Here is a 19,920-nt window from a genome sequence, read left to right as displayed (position 1 = left end):
TTGAACAGCCCTCCTTCTGAATTTGTTTCCATTCGAAAGTCCCATCCAAAGTCGGATCAAAATTATCCTTTTCCTGCTCTCGGGAGAGTTCCAAAAACACCTGAAATGGCAAGATAAAACCCTGATTATTTCTCTGACTTTCACTAGACACTGTGATGCTCCTTCACAGGAGGTACAGCTCTGCAACCCCTACGAGAGGTATGTGAAGTAGCTTTATGTGGGGAGCACATACGCAGTCGCTGAGACTCCTGTGCTCTCTGGTGTAACCTGCTGAGAGGCACCGCCTGCCCATAGGTGTATCCATAGAGGTTTTACCCACCAGTGGATTGACATAAACATTCCTCATCTTTGCCACCAGCCTTGTACAAGCAGCAATAACCTGCTGCTTCAGGAGCAATCGTAGAGGCTGGGCATGGGCATCTGCCAAGGGCATCCATCCCTGGATGCGCTGTGTGCCTGTCTCAGGTGATTGGAGTCAGGCAGCAACACTTTGCCTAGGCTTATTCCCACCATGCTAAATCCAGCAGTGGATAAAACCAAACCATTTGTCACCACTTTCCCAGCAGAGGACCCCTCGCCCACCAGCCCCAGGAAGTTTTTTGGTGGAGCAGCCTTCTGCCACTGCACTGGCCCAGGTCTCTCTGTGGCTTTTGTTCCTGCTCATGCCTTTATAGCGTGTCTAGCCTTGAAATCACGTGCCTGAACCAAAGTATTCAAAGAGAAGCTGTAGTCCTCGAGGTTGAAGTTCTGTTTGGCTGTGGAGAAATGGGAAGAGAGTTGGAAATTAGCGGTCAGTGTTCCACCTTTTCAAAAAACTCATCTTGTTTTGCTCTTACCTTCCTCTAGCTTGGAGAAAGACTGAGACAGGGGCAGCGCATCTTCCATCGGGACCTTGTAGACTAGAAAATAGGGAAACCTTGAAGAAAAAGAAGAAAAGGTGATTCTTGCTCTGTATTGAGCCTCTGGGATCAAAAGTTTATGTCACACTATGAGCTGGATAGATGGATGTTTTGCTGCAGGGATCGCAGCAGGGTTGGATGTGGTAATGTTACCAAATCAGATCCCCATATAGAGATTCTGAGCTGTTTTTGCCTCTCAAACTGAGATCCTATGTCTGGGCACATTTTTAGGGACGAGGTAGTGTTGGAACCACCATTCATCCCACATTTTATAGTTACCGCTCCTGACGGGCTGCACTTGGGAAAATCCTCAAAATCTCAGCATGGAGAAGATCAGTGCGCTCAGGGTCCATGACTTTAATTTCCAGTAGATAACCTTTACCAAACTTGTTCTTCAGGTACTGAATGGAGCCAATGCATCTGCAGGGGAAGGAGGGAAAAAAAGAGATGTCAGTGTGAAACCATTGGTGCCCCATTGTCTGCTCCTTCCCAAATTGTATTGCTGGTGAGACCACGGAGAGCACTTCATAAAGCCCATGGTGATGGGCTTAGGTAGGTGAGGCCAGAGGAGAAACCCCTGTTGCTGCATGCTACCCACCGTATCTGCCCGGACACCATGATGGCCACGCGGTCGCACACCGCCTCCGCCTCCTCCATGTAGTGCGTCGTCAGAACGGCTCCCGTCTCCTCGGTTTTCAGGGCAGCACGAATCATCTTCCTGAGGACCAGAGGGGAGGGGGGAGGGGGGAAAGCTAACACTCCCTAGGAATATCAGACACTTTTTCTTATACCTTTGTCCCTCCAAACACCTCTCCCCTGAAACAAGTGTAGAAACTTTACATACAGCAACTTTAGACTGATGTGGACATGGTAATACTTTGAAATAATGACAAAAAGAAATATTTTTGACTCAGGTCCATTTATGGATTCTTCCAAATCCCATATATGACTGTCCCAAAGTTTGCAATAAGGGTGAATTCACAGGTAAAAGGGTTTTTCTCTCTCCTTGCTCACGCTTTAGCTAGAGAGAACCAGGAAAACAGTTTCCAATGAAACCATTGGTACGTGATGAGCAGCACTAACCACAGATGGGGCAAAATACTCTTTACCTAACCTTAGGCATCTACTCTTGGCTTCCAACCCCTTTACCACCATGGTGGCACAGTGCCTGAGGTCCTACTCACCAAACACAATGCTGCCCGTTGGGGTCCATGCCAGTTGATGGCTCGTCCAGGAGCAGGACCGCGGGGTTGCCCAGCACGCACATTGCGAAGCACAGCTATGACAGGGAAAGGGGTTTGAGTCAAGCCTTTTGCAGTCCCTGGCACTCTGTCTACAAAGAGCTGCGGACAGCGTCCCTTCATTTGTGGGAATCAAGGTTCTGATTTATAGGAAATGTGGATTTGGAAAAGGCTAATTTCCATCATCTCACCATGGGAGACAAAACGATGTTCTCCTGGGTGGCTCAGAGCACAGGTAGGTCCCTCCGTTCACGGAGGGGATTTTTCATTTGTGCTATGGACATTGCAGTGCTCATTATAGGTAAAACAAAACACACCTTTCTGGTTATCCCAGCAGATAATTTTCTGGCTTTTTTTTTTAAATAGTCTTGAAGCTGCAGAGCATTCACTATTCTGTGGGGAAAGGGAACAAACAAACAAAAAGAACATTTTTGTTATTCCCAACTCAATACTCTCATCAAGGATTCCCAAAACGATAAGAAAAAGGAACTTTCTTCCCCTTGCTCAACTCTGGCTTGTTTGCATTAAACATTTATTGCGTTATTAAAATGTAAGTGAATATTTGAAGCAAAGTGTACTGAATAAGCCACAAGTTCTTTTCTAAACCCATCATTAGTGTCAACAGCATTATAAATCCATTCCACCTTGCCAGTGTCAGCTGAGCAGGCAGTACTTAAACACCCTTTCTTGTAGTGCCAAACTGTAACATCAGAGACTTCAGAAATGCTTCCTAAAGATAACATACTTAAAAGGACATTAGTGGTAAATTTATCCCCACTAAATGCACTTAGGCAAATTGGAGATTTTCTTAACCTACTCACTTAATCATGGCATTTAGCACAAAATCCCTTTTGCAGTTCCATTTCCTGAGTTTCTTTCAAGGTTGCCTCTGGCTCACAGTGAATTTTGACTTTCTGGTCCCCTCCCCGTGCTCTAGGTCTAGGGCATAAAACATTGACCAACCCCTGGAAACACCTTCCATCCGTACCGGTTGACGGCAGCAGCCGCATCCTCCTTGCACACCCCTTTCACGGCGGCGGCGACAGGTGCTCGTGCACGGTGAGGTCTGGCCAGAGCGGGTCCTCCTGCGGGCAGTACCCCAGGAAGGCGGGCACGTGGTCCTGGAGGTGGGAGGTTGCTCCATCTCCCTTCTTCATCAGCACCTGCACAACCAGGCTAATCATTTTGCTCTCGCATAGCCTTGCCCCGATACAAGGGTATGGTTCAGAGGAAGACTATGGGTTTCATTGGGATTTAGGTGAGGAAACCCAAAGAGCAAGGGAGTGATTTTGCAACCCTCATTTACATGGTTTCTAAATATAAACATGGCCAATTAGGGTAGATGCAACTGCTTGTCAAAGTTAGAAGTAGCTCACAATATTTTTTATTAATAGATTATTTAACTTAATAGCACAATGAATTCAGTTAAAACCTTGATCACTAATAATGCTTCGAAAAAAATTATAGCTTATCCTAGATGCAAGGTTTGCACTTGCACTTTTATCATGGATTTATCCTTTTTCTTCAGATGCTTCTTACCTGCCCAGCAGTCAGTGTTGTCTCTCCAGTAATCATTTTGATAGCTGTGCTTTTACCAGCTCCATTGGGCCCCAGAAGTCCTAATACTTCTCCTGGAATCAATACATATAATTTCTTAGTAATACTCCCCATTCAACAAATATATCATGCACAGTCCCATAATAGAAAAAATATAAAAGAGAGCATGCTAATACCAAAGATCATATAAAAGTAAACAGTATAAATATATGCTCTGAGAGCCCATAGCGTTTTGACTTTGACTGATGCTTTGACTTTGACCTGCATTGCTCGCAGGTCACTCAGAAGCCACTGCTGAAGTGGATCCTGGAGAGAGGGGGCTGTGTTATTTTAGATAACGGAGAGTCCGAGGTAACTAATAGGATGCATCCATGTCACATTTTTCATTAACAGACCAAACATGCCTTAACCACAGAGCAAGTAGATTTGACCTTTATGTCCTTGCTCAGATAACTGAGAATCTGCAGAGAATTAACTCTCTGGGTGTGACCAGGGGGTCCAAAACAGGTCTAGGAGAACAGTTCCAGTTCTCACCTTTTTTAACACAGAAGGAAACATTTCTGGTGGCCATTTTCTTCTTCTTCTTAAAAAATGAACCAGCTTGCTTTATTTCATATTCCTTGCATAGATTGCTGACAATAATGACTGATTTCTGAAAGCAAAGAGGAAGAAGAAAGATTAGTCTATTATATTGAATAGCATTAATCCTTCAGTAATATTTTTCCATTAAAAAAGGCAGAAAACCTTCTAAAGATCTTTGAATGTGTTTTCTAGTTCACTGAGAATATGAGGTGCAACAGGACACTTTATTGTCCACGTTCCTCTTAACAGCTTTCTTCCCTATTCTGATGGGACCCACACTGTACATTTGGGAGTTTGATTTTCCCAGTGAGAATAATACAGCCAGAGCACTAACTTGCACTTATTGATACTTGGTGGTTTGTTTTTTTACCAGGGGGCTTCTTACTGGTATAAAATAAAACAAGAAGGACAACACGGAGTCGTACCTCCTCCTGACTCGGAGCCGCTATGGCATTTCTCACTGCTGCTCTTTCAGCTTTAACATCTTCATCCTCCTCTTCGAGCTCCTCGGGGTGCTGGTGGCTGCTTTCTCTTCTTGGGGAAATCCTACAAACCCACCAGATTCGTCTTAGCATTCTGGTGCTAAGACGTGCTTACCCCTGTTCTCCACCAATGTGTTTTGTATAGACCAACAATTAATGTCCCTCTGGTTCAATGTTTCTTGTGGGGATTATTTTTTTGTTTGTTTGTTTGTTTTATATATTTATAATCTTCCTGTGTTGTACAAAGAACCAAGCTGGTACATCCACACTGCACAGACAACACTGTGTGGAGGTACTAACAAGTTTGAGAGCCGTTTTATATTATCATAGCACTGTAGTATTTAAGGGGCTATTCTAGTCATAAAAAATAACCAGTATTAAAAAAATATTTAAAAATAGGGACACAAAGGCAATGATATCTGATCAAAATGTTGTCTTCAAGGAAAAGCAGTGTGGTAGGAGTTTAGACCTCGCATGTGCCTGTTGTGCATGTATTTTATACAAACCTAAATATTGGATCCTTTCTCAGAACTGCCCTTCCATATTTTATCTCCAAATATCGAAGAAGAAAAATGAAGAACACAGAATGGATATAAGGCTGAAAAAAAGAGGTTGCCACATTAACAGCCTTGCCTTCCATCCTACTACAGCTGAAACTGAGAAGATGGTGGCCGTGTTATAAAATATGTGGGGGAAAACCACAGTATGCGAAAATAAAGTCCATTAACATTTAATCTCAGGGTAATCCTGAAGGCTGTGAATTCTACTATCACTTACAAATCCTGCAGAAAATACCAATGGTAGAAGAAAAACACAATTCATAAAATAACAGGGCAGCATTAAGTGATCTGGGCTTATTTTATTTTCCCTTCCCCATTTCAAAGGAGCGAGGTTATTTTTGCCCAGGGGGGTAATCTGTCATTCAGACCCACCGAGATCCTCCTTCTGCATGAAATGAGCTCAGGGTTCTTTCCTGCTTCCTCATAACTGAGGATGTGGTTTAGGAGACACATATTCCTAAATAAAAGTAATCTCAAATGTTTTCTTACTGCAAAGACAGCTATTAGTACATCATTCCTTGGAGTCACGGCAAAATTCTCAGCGTCTTCTATAAAAATCTAGAACAATAAAAAAAAATACACAATGAAGACCTGTAATTCTTTAGTATAATGCTGGCTAATTTTGGAAGGGTTAAAGCGAACAACAAATACTTTGAAAATGTACAAAAGCTTCTGATTTACCCAAAATATTCACCATACAGATGAACAAATACAGATGCTTGACTTTGTGCATCCCAGTCCTATACCAGAAAATGTCACGGCACTCAATACATGTATCAGACTCTCCTTTTGGGGGTAATGGCCTATCACAGGAAAACATCTGGTCTCCTCTCCTTTGGGGTCCCAGCGGAGAAGAGGTGGAGGTGAGTGGGACAGGACAGAGGAGGAGTCTCTTCTGTTTGGACTTCAATCCTAAGTCATTTATGGCTCATAAATGGTCTTGCACGTAGCTGGAGGGTTTTGTTAAATTCCATGACCACCCTCAGCTGACATGGAGTAAAACACCTTGTGAGTATTCTTAATTCTCACTCAGTTTCCATGCAAAGTCAGATGTGTACCTTCAGTTTTTCTCTTATGATTGTTCAAGTCAAGTTGCTTGACTCTGCATGGAAAGAATTAAGAGTGCTTACCTAATCTACAGTCACAGCTCAACTGCACGAGAAGTAGCCCCTAGCCATAGCGAACAGCTGGAAAAATTAGATCTGATCTGAAATGGTCATCTAACGGTGCACTCTGGCTATTTGGAAAATCCCACCTATAAGAGGAAACTAATGAGCCTTCCCCGAACACAGCGTGCGGTTACCACCAGACTTTGCTCACAAGGACACATGGTCATGTTTTATGGTGGGGTGCCTCTCCCCACCCAGCGGCACCGCTTACCTGCTGGCAGTTGATCATTACACCCAGCAGTGGGTACATGGGAATCGCGAGAGACAAAATGTAGAGGGAGACTCTAATGCCAGTTAAGAAATCCATGACTCTGCTGATGATATAAGAAACAAAGCATACCTAAAAATAAAACAAGAGGCTAACTTAGCTGATGGGAAGGGGTTACGTTCCCCACTGGTCTTAAAAATTAAGTGGGTCTACCTTTTCAATTCCCTGTTGAATTTCTAAAAATGGACAAGAAATATAAAGATGAGAAACAGTGAAGGTTCAGGAGGTCCTCGGCCATTTCTGCTTGATGGTAGGCTGCTGGTTTGGGTCAGCCAGGGAAACTTCTTCCCAGACACAGGGCTGCTTCGGGCAGAAGAATGAAGCATGGGATCCTGTCCTGTTCTTTCCCATCCCAGTTCATGCCAAATAACCCATCTCCTTCTAGGTCAGGCTCAGGCTATCTGCGTCTACCCTGCTGGCTCATGTCTCAACACCTTACATCTCTTGGATGTGAGGTGCTGAACAAAATGATAAATAACTTTTTTGCCTCCATTCCTGCACCAGCTCAGGGTGGATCCAAGCATTTTCCTGTGCCACAGCAGGATTGTGGGAACAGAACATGGTGACACGAATTTAATATAGAATTTACTGCTGTAAAACACATGCCCGTATTTATGTTCTACATCTATGCTTGGTGTTTTGACCTCTAGTTCATCCTTAAGATCTCAAAATATATTTCTGTAAACCCTACAGCACATTATCTAGCCATATGCTTACCACTATCAGGATAAAAGACCAAAAATCACTGTTCCATCCTTTGCGAAAGACGAAGGAGATCAAGTAGATGAAGAGAACGATAGAAATTCCATAGCCAAAAGTACCCATGATCTAAAGAAAAAAAGGGCTTTCATTGGAGAAAATGGAGTGATCTAAACAACCAGAAACCTATGTATTGCAATGTGGTTCAGTTTAAATGATCATACATTAAGATCAGGGCATTCAGAAATTACCACAATTTCACTGCTAAGTGTAAAGGAGTATATTAAGGCAAGATTTATTGCCTTTTATTTCCAGCTGGGGAAGCCCAAAGGATAGGAGGTGAAACAAGGAGAAGGTCAGTAAGCATCTGGGGACCCAGAGGTGTGCCAGCACTGTCTGCACCCACGGTGTCTCAGCTACCCCTACATGTGCTCAAAATATTACCCCAATCCCTCCCTAGTGAACCAGCAATCACCAGAATGGGAGGTACCAGCAAGAAGAGGCTGTCGATGCTCCAGGAAATCTTGTTACTCATTGCGAACTGAAGCCCGAACATCGAGAAGAGAAGGAGCCAGCACAGCGGGATGTCCACCAGCGCCTGGCCGCACCAGTACGCCGAGGGAAAGCGCCCCGAGATCCACAGCTGGGCACGAGCTCCCACCTGGGAAGGCACAAGGCAAAGGGGAGTGCCAACTGCACCCATGGGAATGGCTCCAGGAAATAAAAAGCCAACAAAAAGCTGTTACCATTGCGGTACTGGGATAAAATTCCACCTCTTTTTGTCTTTTAGCATTTTGTGCTGGCTGCAAAGCTGCTCATGGCAATACAGAGAAAAATGCCTCAAGCTGCCCATCATATTCAAATGTCCTTGTGGCAATGCAGTTGTAACCCCTTCTGCCCAGCTCAAATCTGCTCCATTTCAAGGAATTTACCTTGTAATCCTGCATGTAGCCCATTGCAAAGTGAGGAGGAAAACCAGGGAATAACAGCAGCATATAAATGAGGTAAAAAGAAACAAAATAATCCCAGAATTGTAGATCATCTATCTGAAAACAGAAGAACAAAGCATTTGTAGAAAACATCTGCAATGTAATGGCTAGATGCCACAATTCATCTTACTGCATTTCTCATGAAGTACAGGGCAGTATGAACACAAAGTGTGATTTGAAACCAAATATTGGCAGGAGGAAGGTTTTCCCCAAACGATAGCCCTGCACAGTGCTTGCCACTGGTGAGGAGAGTGCAGGTCCCACTCCTCCATCCCAGACTTGTGGTGAGCTATCTCTTCTGTCAATTGATGGGCCACAGCTTGAATAACGTGATGTAGAGAACAAGGAACCTCCCGAAGAAACCCTCCCAGACACCCTCTCCATTCAGCAGCCCTCGAGACCCACGGGGGAAAAATTAGCTTCAGTTTTCCTGCAGTCAAACATGATAGTTCCAGAGCCACCACCAAGGAAAGTAGGTCTACAGGTGCAGACAGCCCCACATGGCTTCCCATTAAAATCTGATGACTTACTGAGACGTTAAGCAGATTTAAGAACTATTTTCTGACACCTTCTGGCTGCCAGATTCTGACACTTACAGAGAAAAATGGATGACTCCAGATCCGAATGTGCATGGTGGAATTGAGGGCTCTCAGCAGAGCATTGCTAATGATGTTCACAAGCACTGGGAAGCAGTTGACGGCCTCCATGTGGCATAACACGGTAAACCTGTAGCTCTTCAAAGAGCAAGAAAACAAGATGAAAACTCTTGGCTTTTCTCATCTGCAGGGAAGCAGTAGAAAAAAAGCATGCCAGGAGAATCCAGGCCTGAAATAATTCATTTTGTCTATGCTTTGTTTGCTAAAAACCAAATTATTAGGTATTGGAAGTCTGTATAGCTGTGCTACAAAAATGAAAAGTTCAAGGTGGAGAGTGAGAGAGATAAGGTCTCCTCTAGCATGTAGTTTACCAATTAAAACACTTCCCAATCTTTGTACGTGTGGGCCTTATTCAATAGGACCATCCCACAGGTAGAGCTGATGGAGGCATTTTGCCTAATTATTCAGTTGTTGGGAAGAAACAGGAGAAGAGAACAAAAATCCTTACCTGGCCTTTGCGAGACACTTTTATAGCCCCATTGTGTTTTAGCTCCTCTGTGATATTTTCCTCGCTTTTTATTTCCACTGTGAGATCTTGGCTCTCGAGCGTGTGGATGAAGTCTTCAATGCCTGCGCCTGGTGTGAAAGACAAAAGCAGAGGAATCATAATACTGAACAACAAGAGAGTCTTTGATAGTTTGTTGTTTTTTTTTTAAATCCATGACCACCAAACAAAAACAGAGAAAGTCTAATAACCGTGGACATCAGACAGCACATATGTGGTGGATCATTTCTGTGAAGTTAATGGATTTCAGTCTCATTGACTGAATCTTGCATTGTCTTTTTTTTTTTTCTGCCTTTGCTGAGTTGCTACAAAATGTATTTTCCTTGCTGATGGTCTGATGAAGCCAACACTATCATACTCTGGCAAAATAACATAAAATAGCATCCACTGATAGGAATGCTGAAGGTAAAACTCTGGAAGTAGACCGTTAATTTGACTCAGCATTAGTGAGCCCTTACTGGAGTATGGTGCCTGGTTTGAGGATCCCACACTCTGAAAATGCAGAGATTGTTTGGGCAGAGATCTGGATTTGGGTCAGCGAAAGAACTGGGTCCCTTCTAATCCCATTTGCTACGATATCCCTTTTCACATCATTGCATCAGGATCTCACCAGCTGCTGAAGCCAAAGTAGGCTTCATTCACAACCCCTTAAAGATGACAATTTCCACGCTCTTCTGTCACTAAAACCTTCATCATCCCTTGGGTCCCCTCCATCCTACAACTGCCTGCTCTTTCCTTTGCAACAGCAAGAAGCCCCAGAATAAGAAAGGATGAGGAAAGGCTCGTTCCCCTCACCCGTGTTGTTGTGGACCAGGAGGCTGGTTGTGTCCGAGTGAGCCCTCTTCCCCAGGGGCAAGAAGTACCGTGCAGATGAGAGCTCCCAAACGCTCGCACTCTGCCAGGCAGCAACCAGGGACAGTTGCAAAACCAGAGGAAGCAGAAAAACCACATAGAGCAGCAAACTACATTAAGAAAGAGATGAATAAACACTCTAAAAACAGATATTCAGCAGAACACATTTGTGTATTGGGAATGGTATACTATATTCAGGTTACCCAATGCTTTTTCTGTTAAAAAATTTTGGCAAGTTTATTTTCAGAAGTCTCAAACCTTGACCATTCAACAAAGGCTCTCAAAATTTAGCAGGGAGAGGACCTCAGATCTGGAGTGCTCAACTTTTTAGGACCATGAAATGCCTTTCAGACTTCCTTAAGATATAAGTTTTTCATAAATCAGCATCTCCCTTCTGTTTCCTGTGCTCCACCAGGAAATGCCAGCACGCCAGACTGAAGACCAATGGGGCCAAATGAGTTCAGACCCTGGCAACATGAGAGAAGTTTGAAAAGAATTAGAGGAAGCCTGAAAGTAGTTTTTTTCCCTCCACTCTCTGTACACACTAGTTTATTTTAAAACTTCCTCCTCCATCTGAAATAAAAGTGTTTCTAAGTGATTCTTTTCTTCAGAAAGAAAATGGGTTTCCCTTGCATAAATCACACAGCATAGAAATGAAAATGCACAAAAGGGAGATTTTATATTACTGGCACTGGAAAGGAAGAAGCTTTCCTCTCCTCTGAGTGCAGATTACCAAGATCATTCATAGCCAAGACCTGATATCAATTAATCCAAACACTCATCGAAACAGGGGTGTGAAAATTGTCCCCCCTGCTGTGACCGTATCCTGTTCCAGATCTGCAAGAGAAAACCCCCTTGGTACTTACATTGACCGCAGGTTTTTCACTGAACTCTTAAGCTTTAAGAAGTGCACCCATGCCATGGCAGAGACCTGCTGCCTCCAGAGAGCCAAGCCACCGACTGCTGCCCTCCTGGTGTCCGAGAGCAGCAGGGAGCCAGGCTCCGTCTCATCGGGGCACCGTCCTGCTTCTGCCCACTCCTCCCCAAGGACACGCTCATCTGCAGAGAGTTTTCCACATGCACATTTATGTCTGAGACCAGCTTCTACGTTGTAATGTGTGAAAAATTAAGAGCCACCTCGTAATCAGCTGTTGGAGGCATGCCCAGGGGTTATTGCAAAGTAGCCGTTCTCTTCGGCTACAGATTATGTATTTGCAGCCATGATTGTACCTTCTTGATCCACTGTGGCTTCTTCCTCCAGTCTCAGGAAGACATCCTCCAGGGTTGTCATGCTGACTCCATAATTGATAATTCCCTGGTCAGAGTAGCTGTCGAGGCCACTGAACAGATCTGCGGGACAGAGATAATACAATTGCCTTCAAGGTTTCAAACATAAGCACGTATCTCCAGACCGGACTGTGGTTCAGCTGAGTCAACCTGACTGGAGCATCTCCAGTCACAGGGAAAATGATAAAGCAGCGAGCTGCCAGGATGCAAAGGGTCTGGAGGAACACAAAGCTGCCAGATCCATAGCTCATTGAAGATGTTTTTCTACTTAGAACCAACATTTCGGACTATGCATCCTCTGAGGCAGTAGGGCTGCGGGACTGTCAGACTGAATGTGACGGACACGGTGAGTGAGGGTCTGCCTGGTGCCACTGCAGGTGGGGAGCAGTACCGGTTGTATGGAGTTTTCTCTTGTCACTATTCTCTTTTAACAGAAAGAAAAACAAACTCTCAGTAACACATGTAGCCCAGTTTGGCCTGCTAGTTTTTTTTCATTAAAAACAGTAGAAAAGCATTTGTTGTACATTTTGATCTTAAATGTATGGATGCTAAAATTGTGGGGGGAAAACCAAAGGGAATGCAACAGTTCTAAAGTCCTTATGTGACTCCTGTAGAAAATCTCCCTCTCCATTTCTCTTTCCCCACATTTGTGATTATTTTTCCTCTATGGACAATTCTCGATTATTTTAGTATACATTACCTGGGAATTTTTTCACGTTTTCTAATGGCAGTTTATATCTCAGCTCATATTGACTGTGTCCTGAGAATATGACATTGGGGATGTACTGTTTAACCAGAGAGGTCACGTTCTCTAAGTCACAAGACTCACTGACATGGATCCTGTTCAGTTGAAAAAAACAGATGCTTAGTTTTAAATACACCCACCCCACCCCACCCCCACCCCAAATAAACAGCAACCACCATTGTATTTGCTAGGATGCATAAAAAGAAAACTCCAGCATACTTCATTCATTCTTTACTCTGGAGTAAAGTGCTGCTTCAGTTAATTTAACTGAATATTAATTCAGTTAATGTCCTTGTTTTGATGACATTTGCCCTATGGTTTCCCCCTTACAGTCATTCTGGTGGCTCCTTGTACCTGCATGTTGCCAGATACCAGTTGTTGGGGCTGAAGTAGATACCTTAAATGATAGCCAATCCCCCATTTTTTCTTCAAGAACAGAGAAGAACCGACACACTTCAGCCTCCCATGCGAGATAAAAGCCTTGCGGTCTAAAGAAAGAAAAAGCCAAAGGAATTTATACTGTAGAGCAGTCGTTCCAAACTTTTTTTGCACCTGAACCTCACATGGGCTTTCTGCTCCAGGGTTATTCTGCAGAGATGCTACAGGCTGAGCCTGTGTTTACCTGCAAGGATATCGGCCTCGTCCATGAACTGGGTACTGAACAGGATCACCCGTCCAGCTCTGTGCTCCTTGAGGAGGCTCCACACCTGGTGCCTGGAAAGAGGATCCAACCCAGCCGTTGGCTCATCCAGGAACAAAACCTGCAGAAAGGATGAAGTCAGACATTTCCCATTGCCAGAGCAATTGCACATCTTTTGGGTTTGGTGTTCCCCTGAAAGCCTCAGGTCCTGAAAGCAAGAGACCCAGGCCACCTTTTATGCAAGGGTGGCTATTCTGGGAGCTGTGCAGAGGTCAGGGAACTATCTATCTGCTTTAAAACTAGACTAGCAAGATGGGTTATGAACTTAATGAAAAAAAATTATTAATTTTATTAATTTTAATAATTATGAGCGCTTTAAAGAGGTCTGAAATCATGCACAGATTTGTAGCCAAGTACATGCATAAGTTTTTAGTTATGTTGGACCTGAATATTCCCTGTATTACAGAACCATGCCTGCTGCTTTACCTGCGGGTTTCCAAGCATGGCTATTCCGATGGATAACTTCCGTTTTTGCCCACCACTCAGTTTCTCAGCTTGAGTGTCTTGAATGTTGCTGATATCCAGCATTTCCAAAATGTTTTGCACCTGGAACAGCACAAAGATGTCCATTCTCAGCACCAGTTGTCCTTCCATCCTTTTTTAGCCGTGAAGGAGACCTGGCTGGGACTGAAGGCACAGTTTCTAAGGGCATGTACTGAGGTCTACCACCACTAGCAGGAGCAGCCACATCCCCTCATCTCCTTGGGTTAAGCAGAGGAATCGCTGTGGTTGCATCAAGCCTACAAGCTTGCCTACTAACCTGGTCGAAGCTCGACACCAGCTTCGATTTTCAGAAGACACAGCCAGGTGGACACTTTGAGCTTCCCAGTGCAAAAGGAGCCTTTGCTGAAACGTGGGGTTTGCCTACAGCCTCACGTTGCTGCGCAGTGATGCCTTTCAGAGGAACACACGCTTACCTCTCGCTCTACCTCTTTGGACTTGATGCCCTTGATTTCTGCAAAAGTTTTCAAGTTTTCTTTCACCGTTAAGACTTCAAACTGCGTGTTGAATTGTGGGCAAATGCCAATCATCTCTCTAATCGCTTCTCTATCTCCTATTTCAGAGAGTTTGTAATTGTATATGGTTGCAGAGCCTGTTTACAGGAATAAATATGATGAGGTGGAACGAACTGGTCTTTACCACTTTTGAATCAAGCCCACCCTGTCCTACTGTTTGCCACCCTACCTTCAGAAGGCAAAGTGAGTCCACTGAGCACGTTTAACAGTGTTGTCTTTCCAGCCCCACTGTGGCCGAGTAAGGCAGTGATCTGACCCTCATAAATATTTAAAGACAAACCTAGAATGAAAACAACATCAAGTTTGGGAAGAAATGAGGTTTGACTTGCCCCTACTCATTGTCGAAGGCAAAACAAGTCAAGAAGTATAAGAACTAAGTAGCAATAATTAACCAAAAGTGCATTAAACAATGTGGGGCAAAGTTCTGCAAACCTTTAACTAAAGGCATAAGAAGCTGCTCTGTATTTAACAGAAAAGACAGAAATACAACAATAGAAAAAAAATCTTTCTTCTCTTTAGTCTTATTAAAAATGGAAAATCAGTAAAAACTGAACAAAATAGTAATCAGTTGCATTAATTAATATTTTACATAAATTTTCAAGCAATGCAAGTGTTGTTTTATTTCTTTGACTGACTGAATGTTTGCACAACTGTTTTTCCTCATCTTTAACAGGAATCAATATCATCGCTGTCATACCTCTTAAAGCTTCTGTCATCTTGTCCTTCTTTTTATATGCTTTTTTAATATTGTTGAGTCTAAAAGGAAGGTAAGGAGGATATTATTCCAGGATTGCTGTAAATTCATTTCCCTGGTGCCCTTTTCCATTCTTACGCGCCTTAATTTAAAATGACAGAAATGGCATCGAAAGTAAGAGGTACTGGGAAGCAACGCTGAGATTCAGCAGGGTTTGGCATGCTCTGTACACAGGCATGAACATCACTACCTGGCACGCGATACCGGAGCACCAAGCCTTGCAAAGACAAGGTCAAGCCCATTGCCACAGATGGCTGTTTTACAATGGGCTGCCCTCCGCATTCTCCTTGTTGTCCCTACTGGACATTTAACAAAGTCCACAGCAAAAAACCTGTTTTTTTTTAAATCTGAATTTATCTGAATTTCACCATTAGTGACCAGCCTGAATTATCTATTTATCTCATTTGCATTTTATCTCTAATTTTTCTCTGTGAAATGAAGTGTTTCGCAAGAGCCTCATGAACACGAAAACTGCCTGGATAAGTCAAAACAAAGCTGATGGCAGAAGCAGTGGTCTGTGGGAGCATTAAACCCAAGCTACCCAACTCAAAAAGCATGAATAGCAATTCCTTCTCTCTTAACCTGATGGCCTCCTTCCCCATGAATTCGGGGGGCACCGGCTCTATATCATCATTGAGGAGCTCCTCGGGGCTCACTGCAGTTCTGGGCATCTCCCTGGTGGAGCCTCTTCTGCTCCGCACCCAGTATGAGGGCTTCAGGCAGAAAAAAGGGGGATCGGGGATGCCGTATTTGCCTGACAGGAAAGCAAAGAAGATGACCTGTCATTAACCACAGCCACAACCAAGACATCACCCTAGACTAAACATTTAGGAGGTTCTAATAAGTACTTGGCTGCCTCAAAATTGGTACTTTGTCCAGTTAAAAAAAAGAGATTTGGAGCTGGGGTAGATGAGACAAGAAGGTTGGCTTCAGGGTTATATCTAATGAATTCAATATTTTACTTAATGAATTAAAATATTGTCCCACACATTATTACACTATATTCTCATAAACATTTCAACAGCCGTATAATTAGAAAGAAAAACCACTAAATTGTTGTCTTTGATTTGGGAATTACCAGTGTGTGCCAGGGCAGAAAAGTCACTCAGTGATATAATACATTTTTTTAGTCCAAAACCTATTTTGGTTGACTCAGAGAATGGAGCAGCCCGTCATTTCCTCGAGGAGCTATTACACGCAATCTGTATAAATCAAAACTATAAAAGAAGAAAGTATGATCATAAGCATAAATCATACCTACCTGGCAGAACTTTGTCGAAATACATAGCTAACAGCATGTACAAGACTGAGTCGAAGACCAGCATAATGTAAGTCGAAAATAAAAAGTATGATTCCTCCATAAGATTAGAAAAAGAGAAACCCATTCCATATTTTTCTAAATGGAAAACCTGAAATAAAGGGCAAAGAAGAATAATTTTCAGGCTGGAAAACTACGCACACGCCATCAAACCATGGATGCGATTGACTTTGTTAACCCAGAAATCATCTGCAGTACTGACCAATTTTTCTTCCTTTCTTTCTAGTGAGGAAGGGAAATAAATTTACTCCACACAGAGATCTTATGTTTTCAGTCAGAATTTTCCAGAACAATCCAGAAGCAGAAGAAAAGGTCAGAGTTTTATAGAAAATCATTCAAGAAACGTGATATTGGCACCCTTGACGCGACAGAGTCATGACAAAGAGTATAATTTTACATCGTGATTGATTTAACCATATGGTAAATTAGCAGTAAACCCAGTTTCTTTTTCTGCTGGTGCAGAAATCTCCTCTCCTAGGCAGATTTTTTTATATATCAGGAAATCAAATATTAAGTAACTGGAGCTAGAAAGCATCGCTCAGAGCTATGGAGATATGACTGATGGAAAACTGGGAAACTGCACAGAATTATCCAAAGCAGGGATGGAGGAAGGATGCCCGCAGCAGAAAACTCGACTTGTGTTTGCATAGTCTCTGTTGCCAGGAAGAGTCGCTGCAGCGAGAGGGGAATGACCGGGCGGCGAAGAGCTGATGTCCCCGAGTCAACTCCCGTCTGCCTGGGGTCCAGCCCTGGAGGATAATGGTGCTGTTGTGTGCAGGGATGGGCTCGCTGGGGCTTCCTCGGGTTCATGTGGACGCTTCGGAAGGGCACAACGGCAGATTATTTGTGACAAGGGCTGTTGTTTTCTTTGCATTCATCGGCTTTTTAAATAGGGGAACAGGATGGGGGCATTGGAGCCCCTCTTTGCTGCCCAACAGCAGCTCAGCTCGCATGGAAGTTTCAAAACAGGATGCGGATATGAATGAAAAGTACCTGAAGATTTTACAGATGTGGAAAAGCTGGTCTTTTGAAATGAGGACTATGACTTCCTATGCCTTTGTCTATCAGTAAAGTACAGCAGGGTCTTTTATTGCCACTGTCTGTGACAAAATGTACTCTGTCCCCACCGAGAAGGCCCAGGACAGCAAGCTACTGGGAAGGTTCAGCTACAGAGATGATACCCCATACCTTTGCAATGCCAGCATTAAATGCAAAAGGACAGAAGAGACCGAGAAACCACTTCAACAGTTCTGGAAGGTTTTCTATCAGCACCGCGAGGCTCAGGCATCCGAAGAGAAAGGTGATGAGGAACCCCATGGAGCCGGCAAGTTTGGAGGTCCTTAAGAGGGAGCAGAGCATGAAAACCAGGTGGATCTGTAAGAACAGAATTTTCCTTCGATCACTGAAGGAAATAAATATCTTTAACAGTAGCACTTCCATTTGCCAGGCAAACAGATCTCTGGTGAGCTGAGTTTGTGTAATAAAATACACTAAAGTCCTTCTTAGTGGGTTGATCTGAGTATTGAATCAGATCTTTTGTAGCCAACCTACTGCCTGTCAGACCTTCAGGCTGCAATTCAAATCACTGCTGCTGAGTCAGAGAATCCACTCAGCTATTTCAATTAGCATGACCATGCAAAGTATATAGTCCTGAGCGCTGTGCAAAAGGCTCTGGAATACTGCTTAGGCTCATCAACATAGTAATAAATAAATCACGCGGTGGGAAAATTTGGCTTTAAAACCTGACTTACACATGCTAGGCCATAGAGGAAAAACAGCAGTAAGACCGCAGGGAAGCTGCTGAGGTAGAAAGCATCCTGCATCACAAGAACTGTCAGCAGGCAGGAGAGGACCATCACGTAAACAGCATACAGCAGACTCCAGGAGAGCCTGAGGATGGAATGGTGGCATTACACTTTTGTTTAATTAAGAACTGTTGTTACAACTTCATCTGCATGTCAGAACCATTTTAAATTAAAATATTAATTATTTCTCAGGGTCAACTCATTCACATCCTAGGCAGAACAGATAGCATGATCCACCTTAGGAGGAAATACCCAAGGAAGAAGAACACACCGCTGCCATGCTCAACCTTTCTGGTTTGTCCTTAGAGTGCTGGAGAAAACTTACGAACTCATTTAACTTACTAACTGACTGCGCAGGTGCCCAGGAGTATCCTGATTTTTGGCAAACATACTTTAGTTAAAAAAAGAACTCACCAAAATGCAATATCCTGCAGCCCCATTGTCTTCATCAATACTTTGAGCTTCTTCTTTTCTCTTACAACGTTCATTGATAAGAAATACATGAACGGAGAGAAACACATCACGATAGTAATCATGAAATAACTGTACTCGAGTGTAATCGAGGAGATGACGCTCCGGGACTTCATACGGACACCAGCAATTGATTTCATTTCTTCCCAAACAGAATGATTTGCCACCACCTAAAGGATTTCAAGGTCAACATCTTAGTATTTAATTTATTTTCTAGAGAGAGATGTATTTATATAAGGAACCTTCTGATTCACCATCCCTAGATTTACTTTTTAATGCAGCTTTATAGAAAACATCAACAAGTAATGCAAAAAAGCCCTATGGGAAGGGCTCGTCTGACTCACTTGTGTGCCTGCACCTCAGCTAGACTCCCTCCCTTGTCTATTGAGCGAGATAAATCCTTCAGCTCATCCAGAGGTAAGGATCCAGACACACAAATTACTTATGCTCCCCAAGCTCCTGTTTCTCTCCCCGAGGATGAAAGCAGCCTGGACAGCTGGAGGCGCATAGCCAGGTGGAATGACCCCTACCCTGCTATATTTTTGAGGAACAATTGGGAAAGGAAGGACAAGAAATGACGGACATGCCTACTTTGAAACCAAGTCATCCAGCAGATATTCATACCACCCCAGTCTCCTGCAAGAATTGCCTTTTCCTCGGAGTCTGAGAAATACTTTAAGTCAAATAGCGATATTACACTTGGTTCCCAGCCTTTAAGAGAAACCGCCATTTTGAAGAGAAACAAAAGTTAGTACAAATCTTCAAAATTAAATTGAAAGCCGTCATTTTCTGCAGGAACTGCCGATTGCATTCAAGTTCTCACTGTCGCTGCCAATAATACCCAGACAGCTGAGTATTTTAAGATATTTGTTTTTCTGCAGAATTTTCTGACAAGCCCGTCTCTTGCTATCGTCACAGAACAATCTGTCTTTCCTGGACCAAGTTTAAAATAAAAGGACACCTACATCAGTTCATAAATTCGATTTACCTCTATAATAGCAGCATCGATGCTGGACTGCAGGGACAGGAAGCCTTTGTACCAATAGCTTGGGCTGTAACAGTACCGCGATGAGAAATTGTAACAGTTATCTGCAAGGATGAAAGGTTAAGGGCATCACAGGTAAAAGCAGTGAAACTTAATTGGTTTTCACCACAAAAGCTGATGGTAAGCATGCATATGCACTGTGGGAAACTCTTCAAATGGACAGTGGCCCACTGACAAAAAAAAAATAAAATTAACAATTTATTAAATCATTTAACATATATAGATTATTCCAACAAAGCGATGCCTATCCATGCCAGGCAATCACCCACCCATAAATTCTTATTTTGTATTACCTATGTATCCAAAGTTTTCATTTGGAA

General features: G+C 43.2%; 1 protein-coding gene across 1 annotated transcript in view; it reads right to left on the bottom strand.

Moving 5' to 3' along the window:
• Positions 1-19,920, bottom strand: part of LOC103916711 (ATP-binding cassette sub-family A member 8-like) — a 24,813-nt gene that overhangs the window by 1,352 nt on the left and 3,541 nt on the right. The window contains 36 exon segments of the mRNA XM_009323764.1: positions 7-100; positions 700-755; positions 837-916; positions 1,179-1,319; positions 1,498-1,617; positions 2,084-2,178; positions 2,458-2,533; positions 3,129-3,180; positions 3,183-3,303; positions 3,680-3,771; positions 4,232-4,349; positions 4,705-4,825; positions 5,268-5,359; positions 5,811-5,879; positions 6,702-6,830; positions 7,476-7,586; positions 7,948-8,118; positions 8,390-8,503; positions 9,043-9,180; positions 9,551-9,678; positions 10,403-10,569; positions 11,326-11,518; positions 11,690-11,809; positions 12,447-12,586; positions 12,889-12,979; positions 13,114-13,252; positions 14,109-14,284; positions 14,377-14,487; positions 14,905-14,963; positions 15,544-15,715; positions 16,223-16,316; positions 17,468-17,653; positions 18,031-18,169; positions 18,499-18,725; positions 19,544-19,644; positions 19,894-19,917. Coding sequence (XP_009322039.1) covers positions 7-100; positions 700-755; positions 837-916; positions 1,179-1,319; positions 1,498-1,617; positions 2,084-2,178; positions 2,458-2,533; positions 3,129-3,180; positions 3,183-3,303; positions 3,680-3,771; positions 4,232-4,349; positions 4,705-4,825; positions 5,268-5,359; positions 5,811-5,879; positions 6,702-6,830; positions 7,476-7,586; positions 7,948-8,118; positions 8,390-8,503; positions 9,043-9,180; positions 9,551-9,678; positions 10,403-10,569; positions 11,326-11,518; positions 11,690-11,809; positions 12,447-12,586; positions 12,889-12,979; positions 13,114-13,252; positions 14,109-14,284; positions 14,377-14,487; positions 14,905-14,963; positions 15,544-15,715; positions 16,223-16,316; positions 17,468-17,653; positions 18,031-18,169; positions 18,499-18,725; positions 19,544-19,644; positions 19,894-19,917 — 4,257 coding nt within the window.

This window comes from Pygoscelis adeliae, unplaced genomic scaffold (genome assembly GCF_000699105.1).
Source record: "Pygoscelis adeliae isolate BGI_AS28 unplaced genomic scaffold, ASM69910v1 Scaffold75, whole genome shotgun sequence".
Classification (NCBI taxonomy): Eukaryota; Metazoa; Chordata; class Aves; order Sphenisciformes; family Spheniscidae; genus Pygoscelis; species Pygoscelis adeliae.
Note: the sequence above shows the minus strand (reverse complement) of the source record. Positions and strands in the feature narration are given on the sequence as shown.